Raw genomic sequence first — 27373 nt, forward strand, 5'->3', positions numbered from 1 at the left:
ATTTTAAAATTTTCTTTAAATGTGTAAAGAACATATAATTTATAAAATGTGTATGACATAAATTTTGCCAAAAATAACTATTCTATATTAAATGGTGTAATTTTTTCAGGTTTATATAAAATATATGACGAAATATTAGTAAACGCAGCTGATAATAAACAAAGAGACCCAAAAATGGATGTGATTAGAATTGAAATAAATCAAGAACAAAACACAATATCTGTATACAACAATGGATGCGGTATTCCAGTGGTTATGCACAAAGAGGAGAAAATGTTTGTTCCAACCATGATCTTTGGACATCTCTTGACATCTTCAAATTACAATGACGAAGAAGAAAAAGTGACAGGTGGTCGTAATGGATACGGTGCAAAATTGTGTAACATTTTCTCAACAAAATTCACTGTTGAAACTGCATCAAAGCAATACAAGAAACATTTCAAACAGACATGGGGCGCAAACATGACTAAGGCTTCAGAACCAAAGGTTAAGGAATCCGGCAAGGATGATGATTTTACAAAAGTAACTTTTAGCCCTGACTTAGCTAAATTTAAAATGGAAAAATTAGAAGACGATATTGTAGCGTTGATGTCACGACGTGCGTATGACGTAGCAGCGTCTACGGCAGGCGTGAAAGTCTATCTCAATGGAGAGAGATTGAAAATTAATAAATTTAAAGACTATGTAGATTTATACATAAAAGGTAAAGAAGATGAAAATGGACAGCCATTGAAGGTTGTATATGAAAAGGTTAATGACCGCTGGGAAGTAGCATTGACCCTCTCTGATAGAGGTTTCCAACAAGTTTCATTTGTAAATTCTATTGCTACCACAAAGGGTGGCAAACATGTTGACTCAGTTTCTGATAGTGTTGTTAAGAACGTACTAGAAGTACTTAAAAAGAAAAATAAAGGTGGTGTTAATATTAAGCCTTTCCAAGTTAAGAATCACATGTGGATATTTGTTAATTGTCTAATTGTCAACCCGACCTTTGATTCTCAAACCAAGGAGAATATGACACTCCAAGCCAAAAGCTTTGGATCGAAATGTAATTTTTCCGAGAAATTTATTACGTCAGTTACTAAATGCGGTTTAGTAGAATCAGTATTGACATGGGCTAAGTTTAAAGCTCAGAATGAGCTTGTGAAAGCATCAGGTAAAAAGCAAAGCAAGCTGAAGGGCATACCAAAGCTAGAAGATGCTAACGAAGCAGGTACAAAGAATGCACATTTGTGTACTCTCATCCTTACTGAGGGAGACTCAGCCAAGACATTGGCTGTGTCAGGACTCAGTGTTGTGGGAAGGGATCATTATGGTGTATTTCCACTTAAGGGTAAGCCATTGAACGTCAGAGATGCATCCCACAAGCAGGTTTTAGAAAATGTTGAAATAAACAATCTCATAAAAATTCTTGGTCTTCAGTATAAAAAGAAATATAACACACTCGATGACTTAAAATCGCTTAGATATGGTAAAGTGATGATAATGGCTGATCAGGATCAAGACGGTTCACATATCAAAGGGCTGATCATTAACTTCATACATCACAATTGGCCCGAGCTATTAAAACTGCCATTCTTGGAAGAGTTCATCACGCCTATCGTGAAAGCGACGAAAAAAGACAAAGAGATATCTTTTTATTCATTACCTGAATTTGAGGAATGGAAGAATGAAAATGAGAATTATCACACATACAATATAAAATACTACAAAGGTTTGGGTACCTCCACTGCGAAGGAGGCTAAAGAATACTTTCAGAATATGGAAAGGCATAGGATAAGATTTAAGTACGCGGGCGCTACTGACGATCATCACATCGAGCTGGCTTTCTCGAAGAAAGGCGCTGACCAACGGAAGGAGTGGTTAACTAATCACATGGAAGAAGTTAAGAGGAGGAAGGAGATTGGCCTTCCGGAAAGATACTTGTATACGAAAGAAACTAAAGCAGTGACATATTCAGACTTTGTTAATTTGGAGCTGGTTCTCTTTTCGAATGGTGATAATGTCAGGTAAAAACATATTTAAATAAAAAATATAAGCCTTCCTTAATTAATAAAAAAATAGAAGTAATACATTAAATTTATTTTGTACTGGTGGTCCGCCCCGGCTTCGCCCTTGGTACATATATAGCCTAAAGCCTTCCTCAATAAGTGTTGTATTTAAAACTGAACTGAATTTTTTTAAATGGACCTGTAGTTTCCGAGATTAGTGCGTTCAAACAAACAAACTATTCGACTTTATAACATTGGTAATAGATTGTTGTAATGTTGAGATGAATATTATTAATATGTTTCACTTTGGCATCAAAGTAAATTTCACTTTGCATTCTTAGGGTATATAATTTATTTTGTTTTCAGATCGATACCTTCCATGGTAGATGGCCTGAAGCCAGGTCAGCGTAAAGTGATATTCACATGCATCAAACGTAACGACAAACGCGAAGTGAAAGTCGCGCAGTTGGCTGGTTCAGTTGCAGAACATTCCGCTTACCATCATGGTAAGAAAATTATTGCTATATATGCAAAATAAAATTTCATATATGTATGTGGTTCTATGAAATAAATAAGACATGTGGTTCTACGAAACACCATAGCTTACCCCCAACATATAAAGAGTTATTTAGTGATATGCATGCATGCATGCAGTAAATTACATTCTCATAGATTCCCTCGAAATTGTCTGTACATATATACAATAAAATAAAAGAAGCCCTGCAAATTGGTGCTCCGTTAACATGCAACATGCACCTGACCAATGTTTAGGAAAAGAAATTTCTTGGCACAATATATAACTGTGATGTATTCACAATGTAAAGTAAGAAACAATATTGGGGTAAATTATTAGAAAATTTTATGGACCATAATTACCGACTACAATCTCGTGAATTAGATTATAATTTATAATGGTTTCTACAATGTTACGGCGACATATCCTATTAATATTATCAATGCGAAAGTTTGTATGGATGTATGGATGTTTGTTACTCTTTCACGCAAAAACTACTGAACCAATTGCAATGAAATTTTGTAAGCAGATAGCTGGACAACTGGAATAACATATAGGCAACTTTTTATCCCGATATTCCTACGTGATACGGACTTACGCGGGTGAAACCGCGGGGCGCAGCTAGTTCTAAATAAAAATCTCGCTTTGTTGAGAAGAGACTCGACTAAGTTAAGTGGAAAAGCACTTTTTAGAAAATATTCAACTCTTAATGTTATTTATACCCAGTAACAGTTACAGTATTAACTAAACAATCAACTAACAACAGGTGAGCAGTCCCTCGCCATGACGATAGTGAACCTCGCTCAGAACTACGTAGGTTCCAACAACATCAACCTACTGGAGCCCCGTGGTCAGTTTGGTACGAGGTTGTGCGGAGGCAAGGACTCGGCCAGTCCGAGATACATATTCACCCTCATGTCTCCGCTTACCAGATTGATTTTTCACCCGCATGACGATCCTTTGCTGTTGGTAAGTGCTTGAATAATCAAAAAAAGATATGATAAACCTCGCATGTAATGTCAAAGAAGTTTTCACAACTTGTAACAGAATTTCGCTATAAATTAAATAAACAACACAGCAAAGTGAGTAGAAACTATAGTCTTACATCAAAATTCAATTATTCATATCTTTAATTTCAGCATGAATTTGAAGACAACCAGAAGATTGAGCCCATACATTATGTGCCAATATTGCCGATGGTGCTTGTGAATGGAGCAGAAGGTATCGGCACTGGCTGGTCCACCAAGATACCCAATTACAATCCTAGAGACATTGTTGCCAATATTCGGTGAGTTTTCATTATTTGAATATACAAAACTGGCTTTTATATTATATTATACTAGTTGACCCCGACAAACGCTGTTCTGCCTTTCTTTTATCATATAGGACACGTCAAAACTGATCATTTAATGATTTATGGCACTTACAAATTCAAGACTTTTAATGTTAAAAATTCCCAAACATGTTTTAAATTTCAAAATGTTTAATATTCAAGTAAAATCATAGGAATATTTTACAACCTTAATAAAAATATTAAAACATTTTCAGTCGCATGCTCGACGGTGAAGAGCCGAAACCGATGCACCCCTGGTACAAGAACTTCCGCGGCACGATAGAGGGCTTCGGCGATAAGTACGTCATATCCGGCGAGGCGGCCATCTTGCCGAACGACAAGATCGAGATCACGGAGCTTCCGGTTGGCACGTGGACGCAAAACTACAAGGAGAATGTGCTGGAGCCGATGCTGGGTACGGATAAAGTGAAGCCGCTCATCAGTGAATATAGGGTGAGTTTGATGTTCATTGAAGAATATTATGATCATGAAATTGCTTCGCTTCATGGAGGTCTTTAGATGTTGCAATCATAGAAAAAATGCTCTATGCTTTGTAAAATTTTCACGCAAAAACCACTGGACCAATTTCAAAAATTCTTTCACAATTAGAAAGCTGCAACTTGCCATAGGCTACACATGTACTAAGGGCGAAGTCGGGACGAACAGCTTGTTTTTAATAACTTTATAAATAATTTATAAAATTTGTGTCAGGAAATTTAATTAATGTCAATTTTTAAAAGAAGGAAAAAAAGAAAGCTTTCCCGTACAATAAGTAATTATAAAGTGAATTTCTATAAAAACACTTTTCTACAAACATTTATACTTATATTTTCTAACCTTTCTTTTTTGCCCTCATTCAGGAATACAACACCGACACGACGGTGCGCTTCCTGGTGAGCCTGCTGCCGGGCAAGCTGGCGGAGGTGGAGGCGGAGGGAGTGCACAAGGTGTTCAAGTTGCAGACCACCATCTCTATGACCTGTATGAACGCGTTCGATCACAACAACTGCTTGAAGAAGTGAGTTTATTAAAATGATGACATTGAACGCTGTACTGATAATCTTTTCAGCTACGTATAAAATGTAGGTTCGTACATAAAAAAACCAAAAATGGCTGCACAATTTGGAAAAAAATATTGATTTTAACAGACAAACTTGCATGGATCAGTTAGATGTTGTTTCATTAATAGTCGGTCTTCTTTATGAAACGGCGCTGTATTAAAACTAGTCTTGAACGTTACGCCGTTGTTATTTTAAAAGATAGATATCCAGATATCATAAAAGTTTTCATACATGTCGCATTTTAAATATAGCGCTATCTATCGGAATTTGTGAATTACGGAGTTTGTTCAAAGATGCATCATAATGTAGCTTCCTATATTAATGAACTATTTCCAGCGGAGATAAAAGCAGCCTATTTCGCACTAGCCTCAAAAAAAAAAATTAACTGTAAAACCTCTGTTATGATATGAGAGGAGGGACATACTTTTATTTGCATATTGGCATAGCAGCATAGACACTTCATATATTAGTATTACAATATTTTATAACAAATAGTATTAGAACCAACTGTTTCAATTAAAATTTTCCGTTCTTATCTTTTTGAAATAGGATAACTAGAAATTTAAATGCATAAACCTTATTACTCGACAAAAAGAGAATAAAATGAAATAAGTCACTTCCTTACTGTAAACACAGTCAGTAGTACGAAGGGAAGTGTTCTATCAACGCATGACCCAATCCACTAGACGGATCGGACTGAAATTTGCCATGTAGATAGATGTTATGATGTTCCCTCATCGTAACATCTCATCATGAAAGGATTTTGAGAAATTTTACCCCCAAGGGAAGCAAATAGGGGATGAAAAGTTTGTACCGTAAAAATTTATAGAAACCGCGCGGGCGAAGCTGCGGGCAGCAGCTAGTGTGTCGTAAGATATCTCTCTTGAAATACATGTACAACATCGTAACGCGGCAGGTACGAGCGCGTGGAGGAGATGCTGCGCGAGTTCTACGAGCTGCGCGTGCGCTACTACGCCAAGCGCAAGGAGTTCCTCGAGGGGCAGCTGCAGGCCGAGGCCGACAAGCTCAGCAACCAGGCGCGCTTCATCGTCGAGAAGTGCGACAAGGGGCTCGTCGTCGAGAACAAGAAGCGGAAGGTCATGGTCGAGGAGCTCATCAAGAGAGGTCCGGTTCGATCTTTTATTATTCATCATCGAATCGAGAAATTCCGTAACGAAAATAAACCTAACACTAATCTAATGTCCACTTTGATTTTTCAATATATTAATCTCATGTAATAAATACTTTCACAAGTCTTAAATCCTCGATTTACCCACCCACATATATTAAAAATAAAAAAAAATATTATGATTTATCATAACGTATTATGAAAAGTATTATAATGAATAATAATAATGTTTTTAACACGCTTTTATTAACTTCACCTGTATGTTTGTTTGTTTGTTTGTTTGTTTGTTTGTTTGTATGTTTGTTTGTTTGTTTGTAACTGACTTCTTTGGGCGCGATTTTGACCCACTTTAAACGGCCAGATTTCGTTCAAACTTTGTAGATTTATTGAGGACCGATGACAATACACTAATTTGATAAAATTATTCCAGTTTTCAATTTGCAAAATATGATTTTTGTTAAAGCGTGTTTTATAGTTTTTTTAAACTATTATATTTTATTAGAATAAAGACTTGAATTAACGTATTTCCATTTCTCGACAGGTTACGCACCAGACCCAATAGCCGAGTGGAAGAAGCGAGCCAGCAAGATGCAAGGTCTCACCGCGTTGGAGGAAGAGGAGCCCCAGGAGTCTGAGGATGAACCAGAGCCCGAAGAAACTACAAAGGGAAAACCAGTTGATCCAGGTTCGTTTAAATTTAATTACAATGATACTAATACTAGCCGCTCGCTCCGGCTCCATTTGGGGAGACCTATTATCATAGTCAGATTTAGATATAAACTATCCTATCTTTCAATTTGAATTAATATTTGAGCAAATTTTATTAATATTGATTCCAAGGTTCTTTCAGACTAGAGGCATCTTCTTACTATGGTGAAACATCTCGTTTTCATGGGAAATTCCTTTGACTATGCGAATAAAGCTACAGGCAGTAGATCTAGTTTTCTTAATATGTCAATACATATATTTAAGTTTTTTGTTTTTTGACAGACAATGAAGTACATACATACCCTATAAAGAATACGCCATCTTAAGATCAGGAACAAAACTGCATTCTTTCACAAATACCTACATTACTATTGACATAGTCAATTGGCATAATAATATACCCTGTATCGTTACAGAGAAAGCATTCCAACAGCTGAAGGAAGTGAAGAAGTTCAACTACCTGCTGGGCATGTCCATGTGGATGCTGACCCGCGAGAAGAAAGACGAGCTGCTGAAGCAGAGAGACCAGAAACTTGTCGAGCTCGAGGCGCTCAAGTTTGTATTGGTTTTAGTTTTATTCAAGTCAAAGTCGTGTGTTCGAAGGAACAAATGACTTGATAAAAATGTAGGAGTTTTAAATTTCAACCAAATTGGTTTAGTGGTGAAGAAGCGACAGGCAGAAATATTATTTCTATATTATATTATCATTAGTATCAAGTAGGTTATTATAATTTTAGGTATTACTCTTTATTTTTGTTTATTTTTTATAAAAAAATATTATCCGTTTGTTCACTGCCTATCCTAATAATAAATTATAAAAAAAAAACCTATTCAAAAGGTTGAGATTTTTTTTTATTTAATATTAAATATATAATTCAAAGGTTGCCTGTTAGAGATCCCTTATGAGCGATAAGGCCACCAATTTAACCTGATAAACGTTTCTTCCCTTTCTTCCTTTCACTTAACTTCATTCATGTGTCTTGAATAAAGTGAATTGTATTATATAATGAAGATTAATCTCTGATGTACAGGAAGAAAACACCAGCACTATTGTGGCGTGACGATTTGGACATCTTCCTCACGCGGCTCGACGAGCTCGAAGAGAAGGAGAGGCAGGAGGAGGCCGCTACCAACAGGAAGACTTCCAAGGCTCAGGTAATATATGTATTATATTTATATTTCATCATTTGTGTGGTGCTCAGTAAGGGTTATTATATGTATAAAAGAATATATATATGACAAGATGTATCAAGATTAAAGATATATATATTGTGGAACTGTTAAGCTGTGAGAAAGCATGTCATATAGTGTATAAGTATCTTTCCGCCCGCGGCTTCGCTCGCGTGGACTGTAAAGTTTTAGTACTTCGTGTATTTTCGAAGAGGATATCACATATTTCAGGACTTTAGACGCGTATATCTCATCAAATCAAAGGAAACTTCTATTTTATTTTACCTATGACCAATGACACCTTATCCAATGAATATGTATAGATTTTATATGATTTGCTAGTTCCCAGTAGGTCATTAGAAACTGAAGCATATTAATCATAAATTATCACTTGTAGAGTTAATAGCGTCATACACATTGTAAGACATAAGAGCTATTTCATGTATTTTATTGCTAGCGCTTAACCTACATGATTTTTTATATTTTCCATGCCTACTCTAGATGGATAGGATAAAGGTAAATATATAAATATATGTATTTCAGTATGTTTTTTGTTTTTAATTTGATGTGTATCGCTGTATGAAGATATTGTTGTCACATAGGCAATTGGTATCAGCATATCATACTTCAATATAATTGTATCATCTCACGCATTTTTAATGATTCAAAAGTTGTTTCCCTTATAATAATTTTCATGGCCTATATGCTTTCGAAAAATCTTATATTTTTCCTAATATACAAGTTTATTACTTCTTTTATAAGTATGATAAAATTTTAGGTAAACACAATGTAATAAAATTCATTGTAGAAGAATTATTACATTGTGTTATACTATACAAATATGCTAATGCTAAAAATAATCTTATTCCATGTATCACAATAATCAAATAAACACAAAATCGAACAGGCGGCGAACAAGAAGAACCGCAAATCGCTGATGGAGATCGTGCCCTCGCAAGATGGCCGGCGAGTGGAGCCCAAGATCTCGGAGGACATCATCAAGAGGATACAAGCTGCGGAGAAAGCGAAGATCAAGAAGGAGGTCAAAAAGGAGTACGATCCGGTGCGTTTATATTTTAACTAGCTGTGCCCCGTGGTTTTTCCCACGTAGCTTCCTAATGTTATATAGCCTAAAGCCTTGCACAATAAATGGCCCATCTTTTTGACCTTTAATGAATAAAATAAACATTATAGTTATGTTTCAGTCGGCATGAAGTCTGTTTTCTTTGTATAGATTAATGACGTGGGTTTTAGTAGATAGGAGCATGATGAGACTCTATATTTTTATATGTAATATTTTAAATATGTTTTTAACAACAATAAATATTTTTTATCAAAAATTGAACTCTTACAACTGTTTCTGCTACCTTCTGAAAAATGCGTAACATGTTTTAATAAACAAATTTGAATTTGAATTGTACAATTGAAATTTTTTTATTAAATTACCTTGAAAATGTACATTTTCAAGGATGACCCAACGGGCATAAGTCCAGCGAGCCAAGAGAAGAAGCCGAAAGCACGTGTGAAGAAGGAGAAAGTGGAGAAAGAGAAAGTAGAAAAGGGAGATAAAGCAGAGAAAGACGGGCTCAAACAGAGCAAACTCAACTTTAAGAAGGAGCCCAAAAAGGTAGGTTTTCGTATGATGCAGATACGAGTAGGATCGTATGTTTTGGGAAGAAATTTTGAAGTTTAAGTTTGCGGAAATTTAAATAAAAATTTACTTGGTAAACATAAATCAAAAGTGACAAAAGATTTTCATGTAATAAGGGTTGGATTGTTAATATATCTGGTAATTATAATAATTACTTTTGCCAACAATTTTAGTCGATAATTTGTAATTGGAACTCTTATGTATTTGCCATTGTCAGGTTTCATTCTTTATTATACCTAGGTGTATAGCTGCTTACACAACTTCCAGACGTTATGTTACGTTTCGCTAACCCGTCAACAATAATTGCAAACAATGCATGAAAACGTAGGTACTTAAAAAAGTGTTAAACGAGCTACCAGCGACTTTATCAGTATGCCGTTAAACCGGACCCTTAATATGTAAAAATAAAAATGGAATTAAATAAAAATAAATTTGCAGAAGAAGATGACATTCAGTGGCAGCGACTCCGAGGAAGTGTCAGGTTCAGATGTGGAAGCGATAATGGACACTGCGCCCGCGCCCAGACAACGGAACTCCACTAGAAGAGCTGCCACTAAGGTACAGTTTAATATAGTTGTTTTTTAGATCAACATGAATAAATAAACAATCTTTATTCATTTAACACCGTAAAACATAATTATTCAAACAATTTTTTTGCACGTGGACTGTGTAAAACATGTTTTACATGTATGCATAACACCAATATTACAGGAATTAATGATCCGTTCGGCATCCAATATCATTAACTTATTCAAATATTATCTTTAGTTAACTTTCCGTCTAAGAACAAGATAATTAAGAAATTCGCACATTTGATATTCTAATTGCTAATATGTGTATCATACATCAGGTGCAGAAATACAAGGACGGCTCAGACGAATCCGCATCGGATTCAGAACCGGAATTACTAGACAATAAATTGAGTTCGGACGCGGAGCCGCCGCAGCGGGCGATGTCCGTGAGTGATGATGATGATGATGACTTCAATGTAAAAAAGCACGGCAATAAGAAGCCGGCTGAGATGGATTCCGGTGAGTTATATAAGTGATTAGAAAATATATCTGGATCGATTGATTCTCAATTTTCAAACGACGTTCTAAAAATGAAATAGGGTCTCAATTCGGTTGCATTTCTTTGTTAGTTGTTTGTAAGAAAATAATGTCGCTCTGAGGCATCTTAGGCTCTGAAACCTATATGCATAGCCTGTCATTCAGGATTCAATTTACCAAGAAAATAATTTAATAAATGTCTGTCTGCCTGTCCATTACAAAGAATACAAAAAATATCTCTTTGTACTTTTAATTAAATGTTCATATAAAACAATTTCATCTTATATTTTATTTGCCTACCAACAGATTGCCTATTTGACTCACTGATAGAAGAAACAAAGAAAGAAGAAGCAAGCAAGAACGCAAGTTCGGACAGACCAAACGTCCTATCCAGCGATGGTGACGCTGAGCCTCCATCACCGAAGAAACCGGTGAAGAGGAAGCTAATGAACGTGAAGGAGCCGGTAAAGAAGAAGGTGAAAGCCACCATCAGTTTGGACAGTGATGATGATAGCATATTCGATACTAAGAAGGTATGTATTTGAATGTGATGGTTGTTTTTTTTGTTTTTAAGTTGAATTGTAGGGAGCGATGTCTAGAATAGGAAGGATGTAGGCTAAAATGACGAATGTAAATATATTGTTTTATTTTGTTTCATATTAAATCATCCTTTTAAATCATAAATTCTGACTGTCAGATCAGATGATTGAAACAAAATATCATGTAGGCATGAACCTACATGATATTTTGTTTCAATCATCATGGTGTATCGGTGTACCCTTTCCAGTTATGAAAACGATCATTCAATAAAGGAAAGCTTAAGTGTACAGGATATGTCCACGGGCTATTAATCATTTAACGTAATAAATAAACCGTGCATTGTTTACCATTTAACGTTTAATGTAATTGACACAGGACAAGAAAAAGCCGGCGGCCGCGAAGAGAACGAAGAAAGCCAAGAAGAAGAGCAGCGACGAGGAGAGCGAGGCGGAGGTGTCGCCCCCCGCGGCCCCCGCGCACCCCGCCCCCGCGGCGGGCGGGCGCGGGGCGCGCGCGCGCCCGCAAAAGTACCACTTCAGCGACGGCTCGGACAGCGAGTAGACGTCCCTATGCTGGTAAGTACTGTAATTTATTCATTTGTTTTCGGTTCGGATGGATGGTAAGCGATCACCACCGCCCATGAACATTGAACATACGCAGAGGTAGAGCCTCTATGCGCTGCTCGTTTTCGATTGGTATGCGTTAAGGAAAGGAATGGACTGGGAAGGCTTAGGAATAAGGAAACTGGCCTCCGGCACACCCACCGAAACACAGTATACAGTACCCAGTACCCAGCTGCATATTATACAGTATAGTAGTATATTTCACGTCGGTCTTCTGTGGGGTTTACTTCCCCGGTTCGAGCTGGCCGAATTCGTGCCGAAACGTGTTCGACTTCCACATAAAATATCTCACTTCGATGTGTATTTTTTTGTTTGTTTTCATTTCTTGCGTTACTCGATAAACTCAACCCAATTTCAACCGATTGGCGTGATTCGCTCTAATAGCGAATTTAACATAGAATTGATGATTGATAGATTCATTTTTTAAATAGATGCACTATGAGTGCATGTTTTCTTTTTCTTTTTGGAATTAAATACCTGCTTATAAAGAGACTTTGACAATTGTGTAACTCTAACTCTAGTTTCTATGGAAAATTTAGACAGCTTTGTACAATGTATTGGACTGCCGCTGCACTCAACTTGATATTGTTATTATGATCATATTAAATAATTATTTATATTTATTTTGAATGTTTTGTTTCAGAACCAGTTTTAAGTCTAATGAAGCAGTATTTGTAAATATAGAAACTTGGAAAATGTGAATGAGTAATACGAATTGAGTGTTAGCGACTTTTCTATGGAGTTTTGAATCTTGACATTTTTAATAATTCGTGATTACGTTTTACATTTTAACATAAGACATGATTTAATATAGTGACAATTGTACGTCTGTTCGTAACAACTAATTTTAAAGTTAAAAAATATATTTTTTTTTGTTTTGTACATAATTAATTCTCTGTTTAGTTTTTCATTCAATCTTTTTTCTTTCTCTTCTTAATTTATCGTTCGTTTACATTTATAATTTTCATATGTTATTTTTTCGTGTAATTTCAATATATGTTTGACATTTAATTAAAATAATATTATGTAATATTATTATTAGTAGGTACAATTTTTGATTGATATATTTTTGTACACAATTTCGTATGTTCTGTGAGCATTCCGTGTTTTTCAAGTGAAAAGAAATATATTTTGTTGTCAATTAATTGAATTGCTGTTGAATATGAAATTAATGTTTAAATGATATTTTTAAAAGAAGATCGTTTTTAAACATTTTTGTAAATAAATAATTTTATACATAATATACAATTGGTGTTTTTTTACAACCTTTGTGGTAGTTGTAAATCAAGTTGTCTTAAATAATTTGTAGGTACCATGTTTGTGTGATATGGTAAAAAAACAAAAATACAGTTGCCCCGATTATAAGGGAAGTGCATGATTTAAGCTAGTAATTATTAATAAACCTATTTTTTTTTTTGTCACTGCATATCTAACTGTCAATGCGCAACTATACTGCAAATAGATAATCTGTATATTAATGAACGCAGAAACCGATCTTCAGAAACTTTTTGGTAAGTTCATGACATTAGTTTTTATTTATTTCCAAAGCAAAGGGATGTTACAATAAAAAAGGGTTTTTGTACAAATATTTTTATTAGAAACATTAATTAATATAATGGTTTAATTATATTCATACTCCTATGTTATGGTTACGCCAAAATTATTGTCAATATCATTTAACATCTAGGCATTTATAAATAATATTAATATGGCATTTCAATATCTTAGTATTATTATTTACATTTATAATATTCAAGTACAAGATATATTATAATTACAAATATTATAATATCCAATACATTACAACATTATCAAAAAGTAATTTTATTGACCTACACAAAATGTAAAGCTGTTTACATCATCTGTTGCGTACAGATTAAAAATTATCGCACCATAAATGACAGTTCGTTCGGATACTAGTACCTGCTTAATTTACTTTCTCTATCGGAGTATCCTTTAGCGCTTTCCCTGTCGGAATATTTCCCGTTATATTTATTATATCGATCACTGGCTACACTGTGCCCATTTTGTCTGTACGGCTTTTCGCTAGCACTGTAGTGAATTTCCGAAGGGCCAATGGTTTTGGACCAGTGGTGGGTCCAGTAGAAGTCATCCGGGTATCGCGGGTAAGGGTTCTCTCTGCATAGAACAACGCAGTATATGAGGCTACCGACGAGTGTGATGAAACCGAATATAAGAAAGATTATACCCAAGATCCTGCAACAAAAATAAATCATAAATCGGCTTTTTAGCGCGAGCATCAGGAAGACCAAGCCTTTATTTAACTTTTTTCTTCAGATCAGTCGAAATCACATAATTGACACACAGAAATCGACTCTTCATCTAGGTAAATCTACTATTTTGGGCAAGATATAGGTATATGGTTTATTCAACAATTCATCTCTTAAATATTAATTACAATTCAATCCCCGGATCCAAGAAAAATTGTAAAGGCGTGCTTCTAAACTTGGATTTATTTTCCTCCTGACCATATATTTGTTTATGATCGCAATTTGGAACATTAAGGAAAAACAACGAATTATTATTTAGAGCAGGTGCCATAAAACGCTTTCCAACTATTTAATTCATAGTCATCCATTTTTTACAAGAACGTTTCTAAATTAAAATCAAAGTACAACAATTGCGCTGAATAGAAATAACTGTATGGTCATTCGTTTGTAAATCGATTTTTAATGTTCTCAAAATTCACTTGAATAAAGGTTAGGATCTACATTTAAAGCATTTCATCGTGGGAAAGTGCCACACGTTTAGTTCATTCAGTGAAATGGTATTGTCGACACGATTGGCTATGGTTTAAATTTTAATTTAACGGAGAGGAATGATGAACGATATATATTTGAATTTTATGAAATGATGTTTGTATAACGAACTTTACGCTCTATTTTTTAATGTGTACTCTTTATAATAAAAATGAAATATGGTGAATTTAGAACGATTGAGTCATTTCGATATACTGAATAAATAATATGAATTTCTATACTATATTGTGTATTATGAATAAATCAAAAGCTTTCACATTTTGATTAGACTCGTAGCTAGATGATTCTTCAACGAAACGACATTATTGATAAGAAATATAAATACTAATAAAACTTTATTATTACAAATACTTGATTTTGAATCAACAATTAACGATTAATTTAAAAGAAAAACATACCAAACAAACAGCGGTTCATAGAACTGCAGTACTATGACAAAGCCCAACGTGACCAGTATCAGCCCCAAGTTGAGCAGCAGCATGAGGCAGCACATGCCCTTTACGTTGGGGCAGAACGGGTTGGGGGCAGCCATCGCGTCCACTTTTACTCCTGCCTGCGAATACGAATTGACGTTATCCAAACAAGATATTTTAACAAATAATTGTTGAATCATATAAATAAATGATGTATTAACTATTTCAGTTGAAATATTTTTTAGTTCTATCGCGAGATATCTACTGAAATAGGCGAATATATAGAATTGAATAGTGAAAGAAAGGACATACATTGTATAGTGCATTCGCACGCATCCTCCGAACCTATGTTCGAAGTTCTTAACATATCATTGCAATGCTCTGTTTTTCTAGTATGGAAAATACATTTTATTCGTGTGGTAGCCGTGTGTACCTTGCTAGAGACATGTTTATTGAAGGTAAATATGATTTAATCTATCACGTTTTCAATAACATACCTTCCTAGACACTTTGGAGCGATGTGTGGAAGCGACAGATGGCGCCACCGCGCTTCTATACGAATACACGCTGCGGGGAGCTCGCGACTGGCGACTGCAATTTGTTAGCAATACATTACTTATAAAGTTCATAAATAACTAAAACCCTTTCAGGAGGCATTCGGTGTAGTGGAAACAATAAAAGGTTGCTTTTGATTCTTGGGCATGCCGGTTTCCTTATGATGTTTTCCTTCACCGTTTCTAGCTGTGGTGATGTTATCCACATGCAAAATCAATTTTGTTTCATCAATTATATGTTAAAAAATAAGTAACTACGGAACGGAATTCGTTAGCAAGAATTTGATATAGAAAACCTATGATATGATTTGCTTATAACACATTTTCCATTAGCATACTAACCAGTGATTTACAAATTAATCTAAATAGGTACCTATATAGGGAATTAGGAGAATCACATACTTTCAGTATTTAATAGGAACGCATATCTATAGAGGAAGGCTGACTTAGGTAGGCAAAAAAATAATTTAGTTAAACATAGTATATTATCTGTGGTAAAACATTATTCGAATTGGAAACAGTTTCATTAGAACAAATCGTGATACCGACAAATGAAAACAATGGAGTGTCAGTACTATATAACAGGAGCGTTCAAAGTTATATCGATATTCAATATCGATGTTATTAGAGATTTGTACTGCCGTTCGAGCCTCAATAAAATATAACACGAAGATTAAATTGAACAAGTGCAGTCGTACGCAATTCAATATCGATGTGATGATCGAGTCACGATTTAAAATCGATTTGTTCTGGGCAAGGTCAACTCGGGATGTCACGGAATCGGTCCATTATATAACTGGCCGACACAGTGCCGACACGGTGCGGTACAGGTGTCAAGCTGGCCGACAAAAAATAGTGACATAAGTCTATTAGCGTGTCGGACTTGCAAGGTTTCGATAATTTGTGTGTGAGAAGGTCTTGTACATTATTCTGTTTGCTTTTTATATTTTTAGTTAAAGTTCCGGTGATGCAATCGGTAGGGAAATAATGAGGATAATTATGTTTGTTTTTCTTGTTTTTCAGATTACGTTGACGTTGATTGCTAAGGCCTTAGAGTACCTAGTTTCTTAAAAAACATTCCATGATTATAAACTAGGCCATTACCTATCAATCTGGGTATATAAATAAACTTCTTCCCCATAAATACAATTAATATATGATATTTCTATATTTGAGCTGAAATGAAATCATTGTTTCGGTAATAAATATCTTTTTTTTTTACTTTCTTTCTCTCGATTCAAATTGATGTGTCATATACATTACTATTTTTAATGTCTAGTTCTATTTTCACTAGGTACTCTAGAGTTATTCAGATAATCGTGGTCATTGTATGTATTTAAGCGTTGGGAAAACATTTTCAAGCGATAAGCACAACAGCCGACCACTATAGATAAAGGACGCCATTTCAAAGTCACGGCCACTCAATGTTACGTCTAATTTCACCAAGAACCGCACAAAGCATGTACACAGAGCGACGTAACGGGGCAAAGCTTATCTTACCGCTAGTCGCTCTGTAGTCCTCGCCTAATTCCGACAAGCGGCCTCGACGTGTTCAATTATTAGATTCGTCCTCTTAAAACGTGAGCGCGCGTTTTTGATGCGTTTTTGTGAGAATTTTGTATTGAGAAATGAGCATCGAAATTTAAACCTCAATAGTATGTTAATTCAAACAGACATCCTTCAGAAGAGCTTTTGAATTATGGTTTGTCAAATACATAATTTAAAATGGAGCACCAGTTCAGAAAGCAGTTTCTACAGAGATAAGCCGCCAAGAAACTCTTCTCTCTTGCTCTTTAATCTCGTTATTTATATCGCATCTTCAGCAGCTGTATAGTGAAGAATCAGGGCTTTTCCTAGGCCGTATTGAAAAGAGGCTAGCCTTTTTATTATAGACGCCTTATAATTGATGGCCAGAGGGTCATGGTGATGGCCATAGGGTCCCATCTTTTTACAACGTGCATCTATTAGCGATTAATCCTGACCAGAGATTTATAAATAGTTACTATCTTTAGACGAACATACAAATTTAAATGGAAAGTTACGACTTCGACTTAAAAAGTTACGTAGGAGAGGATTTAGCTAATCTAATATATTATGTATTTTCCACTACACCGATCTATGAATTTAATAAAAAACTCCGCGTCTCAACCGCTCGTCGGCACATGAAAGCAAAACCGTATAAACGACGAGATTGATGCAAAATTGGCCATGCGCGCAATCGCATGACGCATGCATGATGTTTATTGACATCACATTGTAACGGTGGTGAGATGGGAACAACCATCGTACAACCAATATCCAGTGATTGCTTACGACTTGCGACTATCATTGTTGACAAGCCGTGAGACCGTGAGACCTCTAGATTGGAGTTGCATGTGGTTTTAAAACGTATGTGTTGGTACTGGGTTATTATACTATAGATGACGATTGCACAATTTTCCTCTCCATTTAAAATGACGATAGGTAGGTTCCAGAAGCAATATTGAAATGTCTGTTCATTATTTCAAAATATGTAACTGTTTTTTTACATAAACACATTCGTTTAACACGATATTTGATAAAACATACCAAAATAAACTTTGCTTTCTAGTCTTTTGTAAGATCTAGCTAGTTACTTTTTCATTGCTGAAAACTAAATTTGTATCAATAAACTAAGTCTCGTCGGCTCCCACGCGAACTAAGTCCCGGACACATCAAGTAAATACAATATAACATCAATTTATTCCACAGAACCTCTTATTGAGTGTCAAATCCATTCTAAATTCTTCCCAGCGTGGCTAATTAAGTTTACTTTCGACGAATCCTTTTTAACCGTGACGGCTACCATAATTATTGCTTCTAATACACTTTGGTAGCTCTTTGATGTGCCGGCTGTGAATTACCCACAATTTTACCATTATATCAGGAGAACATAAAAACTTTTCGTTTATGCTACGGCTCTGTCATTGGGACATGAGAAAGAAAGAATGTTTATTTAACACCACCACACTTATACAAAGTTAAATTAAAATTAAGAAGTGAACTTATGACTAATCGTTTTGGTGCTAAAAAGGGTAACTACTCAGCATGTGCTACGCGTAATGCGCAGCGCTGATTTTCAGTAGCCCCTTGTTGGAGTGCCAGTCAGAAGAAATAAACATACATGCATACATTATATAAACAATACAAACATACTTATAGATAATACTTAATAAATACTTTAATCGATGGTCTCTATATTTAGAATCATCATCAGCCTATATATATTCCCACTTCTTCTCCACTAGATTCCTACTTTTTCCATACCTCTTATGAGGGTTCAGATACACGCTGGTCAAGTGGGTTGGCAGATCTCAGTCGTTGTCGAACTGTTGGTCTCGGATCTGCCGGTTTCCTTACAATGTTTTCCTTCAGTGTTTTGAGCAGTGGTAATGCACATACAAATTGATAAATCGAATTATATCCCGCATACTCGCCTGGTCTATAACCTCCGACTTTTCTGTTGAAGTCCACTGGTGCATAATATTTAACACGTTATACAAAATTAACATTATCTTAAATGGGTATTACATTTTCCCCTTTTAGTATTAAGTACATAGTCAAAAGATGTAATAATATTTCAATATATGTATGGCGCCTAGTGCATTGTCCATATTTACGTTAATGACAAACTCAGATTAAACCTAGTGCTTGAAATATTTCGTATAAAATACAGATACTAGGTGTGTGTGAAACCCATAATATAATTTTCAATTCTCTATTTTCTACATTATTGGATAAAACGCTAGAATGGATGTTTGTTTTGATCTGCTTTTATAATAGCAATATTTTGCAAGGTCTTACCTTTCTCTCTCCACGAAAGTAAACCCGGCTCTAAAGCTAGTGTTAACTAAACAAACCTTCAAAGCCTCTTTACAGCTACCAATAAAAATACTTGAATAATCCTCACCCTAAACATTGAATTAAGTTTTTTACTCGTCAACCTTTTGTCCCTTTTTTCATCTTTCAAGCGTGACACCCATTCGGCCCTCGTTTGACGTTTTGTTAAAAGGTGGACATCTCATTTGGATCGCATGACTAAGGCGTTCGTGTCTTGTTAGCTTTGCTTATAATTGGAAACTTTCTAAGCATAAAATCATCTAATATTTATTCGTAACGGGACGTGGTGTTTGAAGGGCTCTTTGTTTATAATGGAAGCTATTGACGGACATTTATTGGACTATTATTTTGTCAGCTTGGGATGGTTTATGTTCGGGAATATATTTAAGGAAATTGGGATTGTAATTATTGGTGGAAATTTGTTTCATAATTAGAATATGGGTTAAGTTAATACCGTACACATATACGAATGAAACTGCTTTGGGGAATGGAATTTAGTGGATCTGATGAACAGAAAATTTATGCTAAAAGTTGCCGTGTTATGTTTGTAGATAATAAATATGTCCATTACACGAAATGTTAAAATATTCTAGCTTATCCCGCAGGTATTGTGCCGTTAATATGTAAGTTTACGACAAAAACAATACGATTATAATATTACATCCTACTTATATTATAAATGCGAAAATTTGTATCGATGAGTGTGTGTTTGTTGCTCTTTCATGCGAAAACTACTACTGAAACGATTGCAATGAAATTTGGTACGTAGATAATAAATTATGATAAGTTACAAACTTTCGCATTTATAATATTAGTATAAAGTAGGATAAAGGCTCGCAAACATTCTCTTCTAAGTTCATAGGACTTTTAGCATACACAACACTGTAAGCAGAAGAGATATCATACGCACCTGATTTCCGAAGGCGGGCGGTAAGCTGCGCTCGTCACGTACACGTCGGAAGTGGAGTCGGCGCGAGGCGAACCGTTCGCGTGGCGACGCCCCGTGCGCTCGGACGGAGAACGGGTTCGCTCGTCCATTGTCTGAGAAATTTATGTAATGTTGATATGTATGTAATATGTATACATAATAAATGTTTCTTTCCTTCTTTATTCTTTTTAATATAATGTTTAGTTCTGTAACATTCAAATTATTTATAAATGAGACATTTTTAAAGAATAGAAAGAATTTGATTACGAGGCGGGATTCGAAATCGCGTCTTTTTGCCAAAATGTAGCAAAAATAAAATCACATGTATTTAATATATTCAATTGAAAAGCTGCAGGTTTTGTTTGTTCGGTTGTACGACGTACGTGCTTATCTCAATGAAGTAGAGGTTCGAATTGAAAAATATTTGTTTTGGATAGTCTATTTTTTGAGGAATGTTATCTTCCTTACTGTAATATTGTAAATGCGAAACTGTTTGTTTGTTTGTCTTTCACGTCACTATTGAGCGATTTATGATGTGAATTTTGTATTCGGAGATAGGAGGCTAGACAATCATAGGTGTATTTTTACAAGGGTTGTTAAAAAAAAGCCTTTACCTTTTTAATATCTAGATCGCAAACATGCTAAAAAGTAGATTTATAATATAAACACCAGATCACAAAAAGTGGAGTAATGTTTTTCGGGTGTATATAAATAGATTTTTTAGCATGCTCTGTAGCGAAAGCGGCGATTTATTTCACCTTAAACAGTCATTAAAGTAAGAATATTTTGCAGTTGTTACTTATTTCTCGTAGTTTTTTATGACATATTCAAATGAGTCAACAATGAACTCATTGCGCAAATATCTCCCATGAAATCATGTTCCTGTGTACGTCCATACAAGTTTGACGATATATCATATGATGTGATCAAAATAATGCATGACACACTATTCGATTGGATTTGCCGCTTAATAAGCAATAACATTGTTATAGTATCAACTCGTTGGATTAGATGGAATTCGACTGTGGAGGTCGGGTGTGGTACAAGTTAGTGGGGGAAACATTGGCAGATGTGCAGGATCGTCGAAGTGATGAGGAGACCCGTTTCCTTTTCCTCACCCGTCCCAGACCATTCCCTCTTTTCAGTCGTTAATCCTTTCCTTTTCCTTTACCCCAAAAAGCGGGCAGCGCATTCGCAGAGGCACTACCTTTGCGAATGTTCATGGGCGGTGGATCGCTTGCCATCAGGCAAACCACAAGCTCGGTTGCCCGCTATGACATAAAAAAAGGATCTTAAATATTTGAATACTTAGGGGTTTGTTATGAGCCTTCCTCGATAAACGTACTATTCAACACAAAAAGAATTATTCAAATCGGACCAGTAGTTCCGGAGATTAGCGCGTTCAAACAAACAAACAAACAAACAATCAAACAAACAAACTCTTCAGCTTTATAATATTAGTATAGATTTTATTTTATTTATTTATTATACTTTATTGCTCTGGAAAAATTACAAATTGAGACTTATCCTGTGTGTGGTGACATTATTACAAATGGCGGTCTTATCGCTAAATAGCGAATTCTTCCGGATAACCGTCTTTATGTGTTTTTTGTCGTATTTACGTTCAAATTTGTAAATAATTCTAATATGCAGATCTAGTTGGATACTGTTTTGTACTACGTCGTCCTGTTCGTGATCTTTGTGCCCCGAAGACAGTTCATTCTTTCAAATTCAATGACCATCTAATATATAAAATTCTCGTGTCACAGTTTTCGTTGCCATACTCCTCCGAAACGGCTTGACCGATTTTGATGAAATTTTTTGTGCTTATCCGGTATCTATGAGAATCGGCCAACATCTATTTTTCATACCCCTAAATGATAAGAGTAAGGCAGAACAGCGTTTGCCGGGTGCAGCTAGTACATGTACAAATTGCTCATCAAAACGCGATCTCTCGCTGTTTGCACGCACACAATTACGAATGTACAAGAGCGCAGTACAACGTTATGTGTTTGGTAGCATTTTAATCGATTCTAGACCCAAAATAAACCCGTATGTGTTCTGATTTATGTGTGCGTTATTACTCTAGTTATAGCCAGCGATATTGTTTCGCAAATTGTTTTTATGTTTTAAAATTTACGTCTCATTAAAATTCTTTATGTTTTTCATTGCTTTTTATAAGGCGCCGTAAAATGTTGTGTAAATATTGTTCGCCTTGTTAACATATGATTTGTTAACATACACATTCCAAGTATAATAAATAATATAGTATAGGTAATCAGGACAATGTCTCATAGATTTTAATAGAATAACGCCAACGTAGTTTAATACGTTTAAATACGTTTTTATTTGTAGTTGATTCTCCTTTAACATGATTTGACTATAATATTGCGACGATTCCAATAAATGTAATTTATTTTTAAATTTATGATTCCAAGGTTTTATTTATTTGTTGCGTAGAAAAGTTAACTAAGAGAGGTAGGATGAAGTGCTATTGTAAGGTTTTGAAGCTTTTTGGGCTGCTATCAAAGAGGGATTAATAAATCTATTTTCGGACAAATAATTAGTTTACTCTGAAGGTTGGAAAAATTTTACATTGAATTATTGTAAATGTTGTTTACTAAATCTAAAAGAAAGGAAATAAAAACGATGTTTTCCTTACTTTCTTCGCTATTATGCATTGTAATAGATAACTAGGATACAAAAACGCTTACGCTCTGAATTTCAAATAGCTCGGAATCGTACCGTTTAAAAGTCAGTTTGTTTGAATGAACAAACAGATCGAGATGGGAGTTTTATTACAGTCTGTTCGTGAATTTATTAGAGGAAGTTTTACGTCACTACTCTGGAACGTAAATTAGTGCGGGACGAATGAACTTGTTTGTTTCATTATTATTAATAATTTTAATTTTATTAACATGATGTTTTGCTCACGGTACGCATGATGTGAATGTTTTTGTATACGGAAATATTTTTATTAGGTTTCTGCGAATTGTTTGAATACTGGGTGATTAAAATTTGTTTTTCTTTGAATTTCACGACGTAAATGATTATTGGAAGGCTAATTTGCGACATTTTCTCTTAAATTTTATCGGCTACAGATGATTAATTATATTTACATTATGATGTTTCAATAAATGTGACACAAAACAAAAATATTACAGTTGTGGGAGTCCTTCTATGTTCATATTTATACAAATATGTTTACAGTTGGTACGTACCGTGTATTCAGATAAAGTTCTCTCGGATGGCGCGCGATGGCTGTCATTTTCATCCCTTGAAGACGCTCTGTGCAAGTAGGCCCCAGAAGACGGCGAGTCCACACCAGACCGGTGCGTCGCTACGTAGTGATTGTTCTTTAATTTATGCGCCATTTTTAGTCTGTGTCAGTGACATGTCATTTTCAAAAGCGCGGTAACCGCATTCTTTTTTTAAACTTCAGACGCGGGTCAGTAAGCTATCATGTTCTAATTTCAAATTTGATTTCCTCTTTTTGTATGCCGCTACCTGCAACAAAGGAATGGGTTAGTGTGACCTTTTTATGATAACCTTGAGGCAATTTGTGGTTAGGCGATATTGACCTATACAATCCACTTTATTTGATCGATATTCGATCGAGATTGTGCAATGTTTTTGCGTTCATTGTTTCCTACTTCACACGTTTTTATTGAATACTATGATGGAGCAATTAAATGTAATTTGACAAGCTACCGATCAATAGAGATAAGATTTATGCGATAATAAGAAAAAATGTAAAAAAAACAGACGTTCGCCGTTTTAAATGAACTAGTTCGTATTTCCTGAAGCATAAATATGTAGGTTACAACAATTTGTCGTAAGGATTGAATAGTTTTATCAAGTGTTGCAATATAAATGGTTTACGTTAATTTTATACTTTAAATGTTGCTCGAGATTTTCGTCTGCTAGATTTAAAAGTATTATACATACTTTCAAAGTAAATATCTTTTTGTTTGATTTCTGGTGAATTATATACAATTTTCAATTTGGTAATACGACAAATATGTAATGCAATTATGTGGTTACATGACTATCCTTCTTCACTATACATACGTTTTAGACAAAGGCCTATAACGATAATTTTTCTTACTCCGGACTAGTGAAGCTCTTAAATATATAATATCTATTATTTACATAAGACAATAAACAATTCAATAAATCGATATTCAAACTTGAACGACCATAATAATAAAATGAAAGTGCGCAGAACCGCACGGCTGTAGGTACAAATGTCAAACTTGAAAACGAGATAGAAATAATTTCTGCATTTTATCCATTGACCCGGATTGTTTTACCGCTATTGTAGAGATTCAACTGACCATCCTTGCTTGAGAACCTTTCAGTAGAAATAAGGGGTCGGTATATAATCATCTGAATATATAGAAAAACTTAACTTATATCCTACCCTACTAGTTCTACTAATCCTACTAATATTATAAATGCGAAAGTTTGTAAGGATGTGTGTGTGTTTGTTGCTCTTTCACGCAAAAACTACTGAATCGATTGCAATGAAATTTGCTACGTAGATAGCAGGACAACTGGAATAAGATATAGGCAACTTTTTATCCCGATATTCCTACGGGATACGGACTTACGAGGGTGAAACCGCGGGGCGCAGCTAGTTTTGAAATATTGCTACAATATAGTTTGTATTGGATAGAAGAATTGAACATTAAAATAAATAAAAAATGACATTTCTCGATTTTCTCATCTCCTGATGTTTTTTTCTATGTACTTTGCAGAAGAATCAAAAATGTTCACCACCAAAGAATAAAATCATACCTTTCTTCTTGATATTGTAGAAAGATGATAGATAATTAATAATTACAACATTGCGGTTTGATTTATTGTAAACTAGGAAAAGGAAAAGGAAATTCCCGCGTAAAATGTAGCCTATCTCACTCTCTAGCCTCCTAACTATGAACAGACACCAGAATCATATCATAAAAACAGTCCGTTACAAAAAAAAAAAAAAAAAAACAATATTTACCAACTTAATTTCATGACGTTAGTTATTTTCGTACGAAACTTATATTTATAGTCTCAAATGCCCATAAAAAGGACATCATAGCAATCAAATAAATACTGTCTCAAGAAGTTCATATATTCTTAATTCATATATACATAAGATATTTCATTATAGTGATGATAACGAAGAACATATATTTTTTTTTTTTTTACCTAGCGCTACCACCGCCCATGAACATTTGGAGAGGCATAAGGTCCATTGCAGACCTTACGCCTCTACAAATGCATTGCCGACTTTTTGGGAAGGGATTAAGAAAGGATTGGCGATAGGAATAAAGGAAAGGACAGGGAAGGGTAAGGAAAAGGATATGGGCCTCCGGCTCCCCCACTCACCGAACGAAACACAGCAGAATACTAGTCCACGCCGGTCTTCTGTGGGGGTGTGGTACTTCCCCGGTGCGAGCTGGCCCAATTCGTGCCGAAGCGTGCTCGACTACCACATACAAAATATATGAACCTTTATAGCAAAAAGCATGTTTAGTAGTTGAACTGATGTAATTTGGAGATCAAACCTATATTTTAAAATAAATTATAATGTATAGATAACAATTGGCTGTATTCTGTTACATCGACTTTTACCTTTAATATAATCATACTTTTACTTCTCATTTCCATCAACCGCAATTACATATCGATTATTCGTAATCGTAGATCGAATTCGCTTTTCTACTAATTAAATCGATTCAGGTCGAATCGAATGGATTGATGTTTTAGCAACGTGCGCAAGGAAACAATCTGTGAATGTATTGCTGAATAACAACTGCTTTTAATATGTGAACTAGCTAAGGTGCAAAAGACTCTCATCTACTTCTATAGTTTTATCCGTTTACTAGCTGACCCGGCGAACTTCGCAACGCCATTGACCTTTTTTTGAAACATTACTCGGTATTTTTTACCTTTTAAATATTCCCTGGACTATTATGAATGTATCAAAACCAAAATTATCAAAATCGGAGCAGCCATTTTACCGAGTTTAAGCGAGATTAACGATCATAATAATTAATTTTTATATATAAGAAGATTTGTCTATTTAATTAAACGGATTTCATTTCATCAAAACGTATTATTTTTATTTCATTATTGTTTACGCGACAAAACTGTGTCGATGATACGCATTGATACTACAAAATTGAATGGAGACCGCTATCTATGACTAAATACTTGTTGTGTTTAATAGATTGAAATTATCAACGATCTCAAATATACTCCATTCTCTATTACAAAGCGTTGCGTAAAGCATTTTAAAATAAAATAACAATGGTCGTAAAAAGCAGGTGTCAGGACGCTTTTAGTTGGCATATTTGTGAAACGCAATCCTACTAAAGTATGTCAGTCCATATGTATGGATGTTTGTTACTCTTTCACGCTAAAACAGTTTATCGTGTTTGTATGAGATACATTATTATATAATCTGGATTAGTACATAGACTAATTTTTACCGGGGTACCACGCGTGTGTCGCCGCGGGTTACAGCACGTAATATTATTATGTTTACCTCTTTTAAACAACAAAGATTAATCTATTTATTCAAGTTTAATGGTAGTCTTAACTTCGCTTTTAGAGTCATTGTGGAGAAATAAGGTACGAACATTTTAGTTCGGATTTTGCGCTTAGATATTTAAACAGTATAGTCATATTAGATACTCTCATTTTAATGAGGCAAACATATACTTTAAGAAATTAAAAACTTTTTAAAGGATTTAAAGCGCGATTTATTCATTATATTATTAACCCGACGTTTCGAACACTTTACAGCGAGCGTGGTCACGGGGAGACTCAGTTAGTCGGTCTCCCCGTATAATACTTGCGTAAAATCAAACACAAGAAAATAACATATACTTTATTAAAATTTAAGTTGAACGAATCTTGATAAGATTTGGTAACGCGATATACCATTTGTAATTATAGAATCTGGCGTATCTCTGCCCCTTCCTCTCTTAAACTTTTTATAGAAAACATTTTACAGATTATAAACTAAAATGCATTAAATCAAGTTAATCCAGCTATTTAATACCGTTCAATTAA

At 34.9% G+C, this 27373-nt stretch overlaps 2 protein-coding genes across 4 annotated transcripts in view; one reads left to right on the forward strand and one right to left on the reverse strand.

Annotated features, from left to right (window-relative positions):
• The first annotated feature begins 112 nt into the window (after positions 1-112).
• On the forward strand, positions 113-12727 carry LOC119840767 (DNA topoisomerase 2-like). 2 transcript variants are annotated; one of them, XM_038367506.1, is made up of 17 exons: positions 113-2009; positions 2358-2497; positions 3272-3474; positions 3645-3793; positions 4054-4291; positions 4699-4856; positions 5816-6024; positions 6570-6713; positions 7153-7291; positions 7768-7891; positions 8814-8969; positions 9375-9533; positions 9996-10115; positions 10408-10588; positions 10913-11139; positions 11522-11725; positions 12413-12727. In XM_038367506.1, exons 1-16 carry the CDS (start codon positions 175-177, stop codon positions 11705-11707), a joined length of 4368 nt encoding a protein of 1455 aa, XP_038223434.1. In that variant the 5' UTR covers positions 113-174; the 3' UTR covers positions 11708-11725; positions 12413-12727. The 2 variants fall into 2 exon arrangements, with proteins under 2 accessions (XP_038223434.1, XP_038223433.1); XM_038367505.1 differs by having other exon boundaries at positions 11522-11721.
• Positions 12728-13412: 685 nt separating this feature from the next.
• Positions 13413-27373, reverse strand: part of LOC119840770 — a 73450-nt gene continuing 59489 nt past the window's right edge. For both annotated transcript variants that reach the window (XM_038367511.1, XM_038367510.1), the window contains 5 exons: positions 23524-23809; positions 20285-20415; positions 15460-15553; positions 14948-15102; positions 13413-13986 (listed from right to left, as the gene is read on the reverse strand). In XM_038367511.1, coding sequence (XP_038223439.1) covers positions 13686-13986; positions 14948-15102; positions 15460-15553; positions 20285-20415; positions 23524-23676 — 834 coding nt within the window. In that variant the 5' untranslated portion in view covers positions 23677-23809 and the 3' untranslated portion in view covers positions 13413-13685. The remainder of the gene's footprint in view (positions 13987-14947; positions 15103-15459; positions 15554-20284; positions 20416-23523; positions 23810-27373) is intronic.

The sequence above is a fragment of the Zerene cesonia genome, chromosome 7, assembly GCF_012273895.1.
Source record: "Zerene cesonia ecotype Mississippi chromosome 7, Zerene_cesonia_1.1, whole genome shotgun sequence".
NCBI lineage: Eukaryota > Metazoa > Arthropoda > Insecta > Lepidoptera > Pieridae > Zerene > Zerene cesonia.

Bases quoted from the DNA above. Each gene is read 5' to 3' on its own strand.
- LOC119840767 (XM_038367506.1), top strand. From the start codon at position 175: ATGGATGTGATTAGAATTGAAATAAATCAAGAACAAAACACAATATCT. The intron at 7,892-8,813 runs GTAATATATGTA...AAAATCGAACAG, and splicing joins GGAAGACTTCCAAGGCTCAG to GCGGCGAACAAGAAGAACCG. The intron at 10,589-10,912 runs GTGAGTTATATA...GCCTACCAACAG, and splicing joins GCCGGCTGAGATGGATTCCG to ATTGCCTATTTGACTCACTG.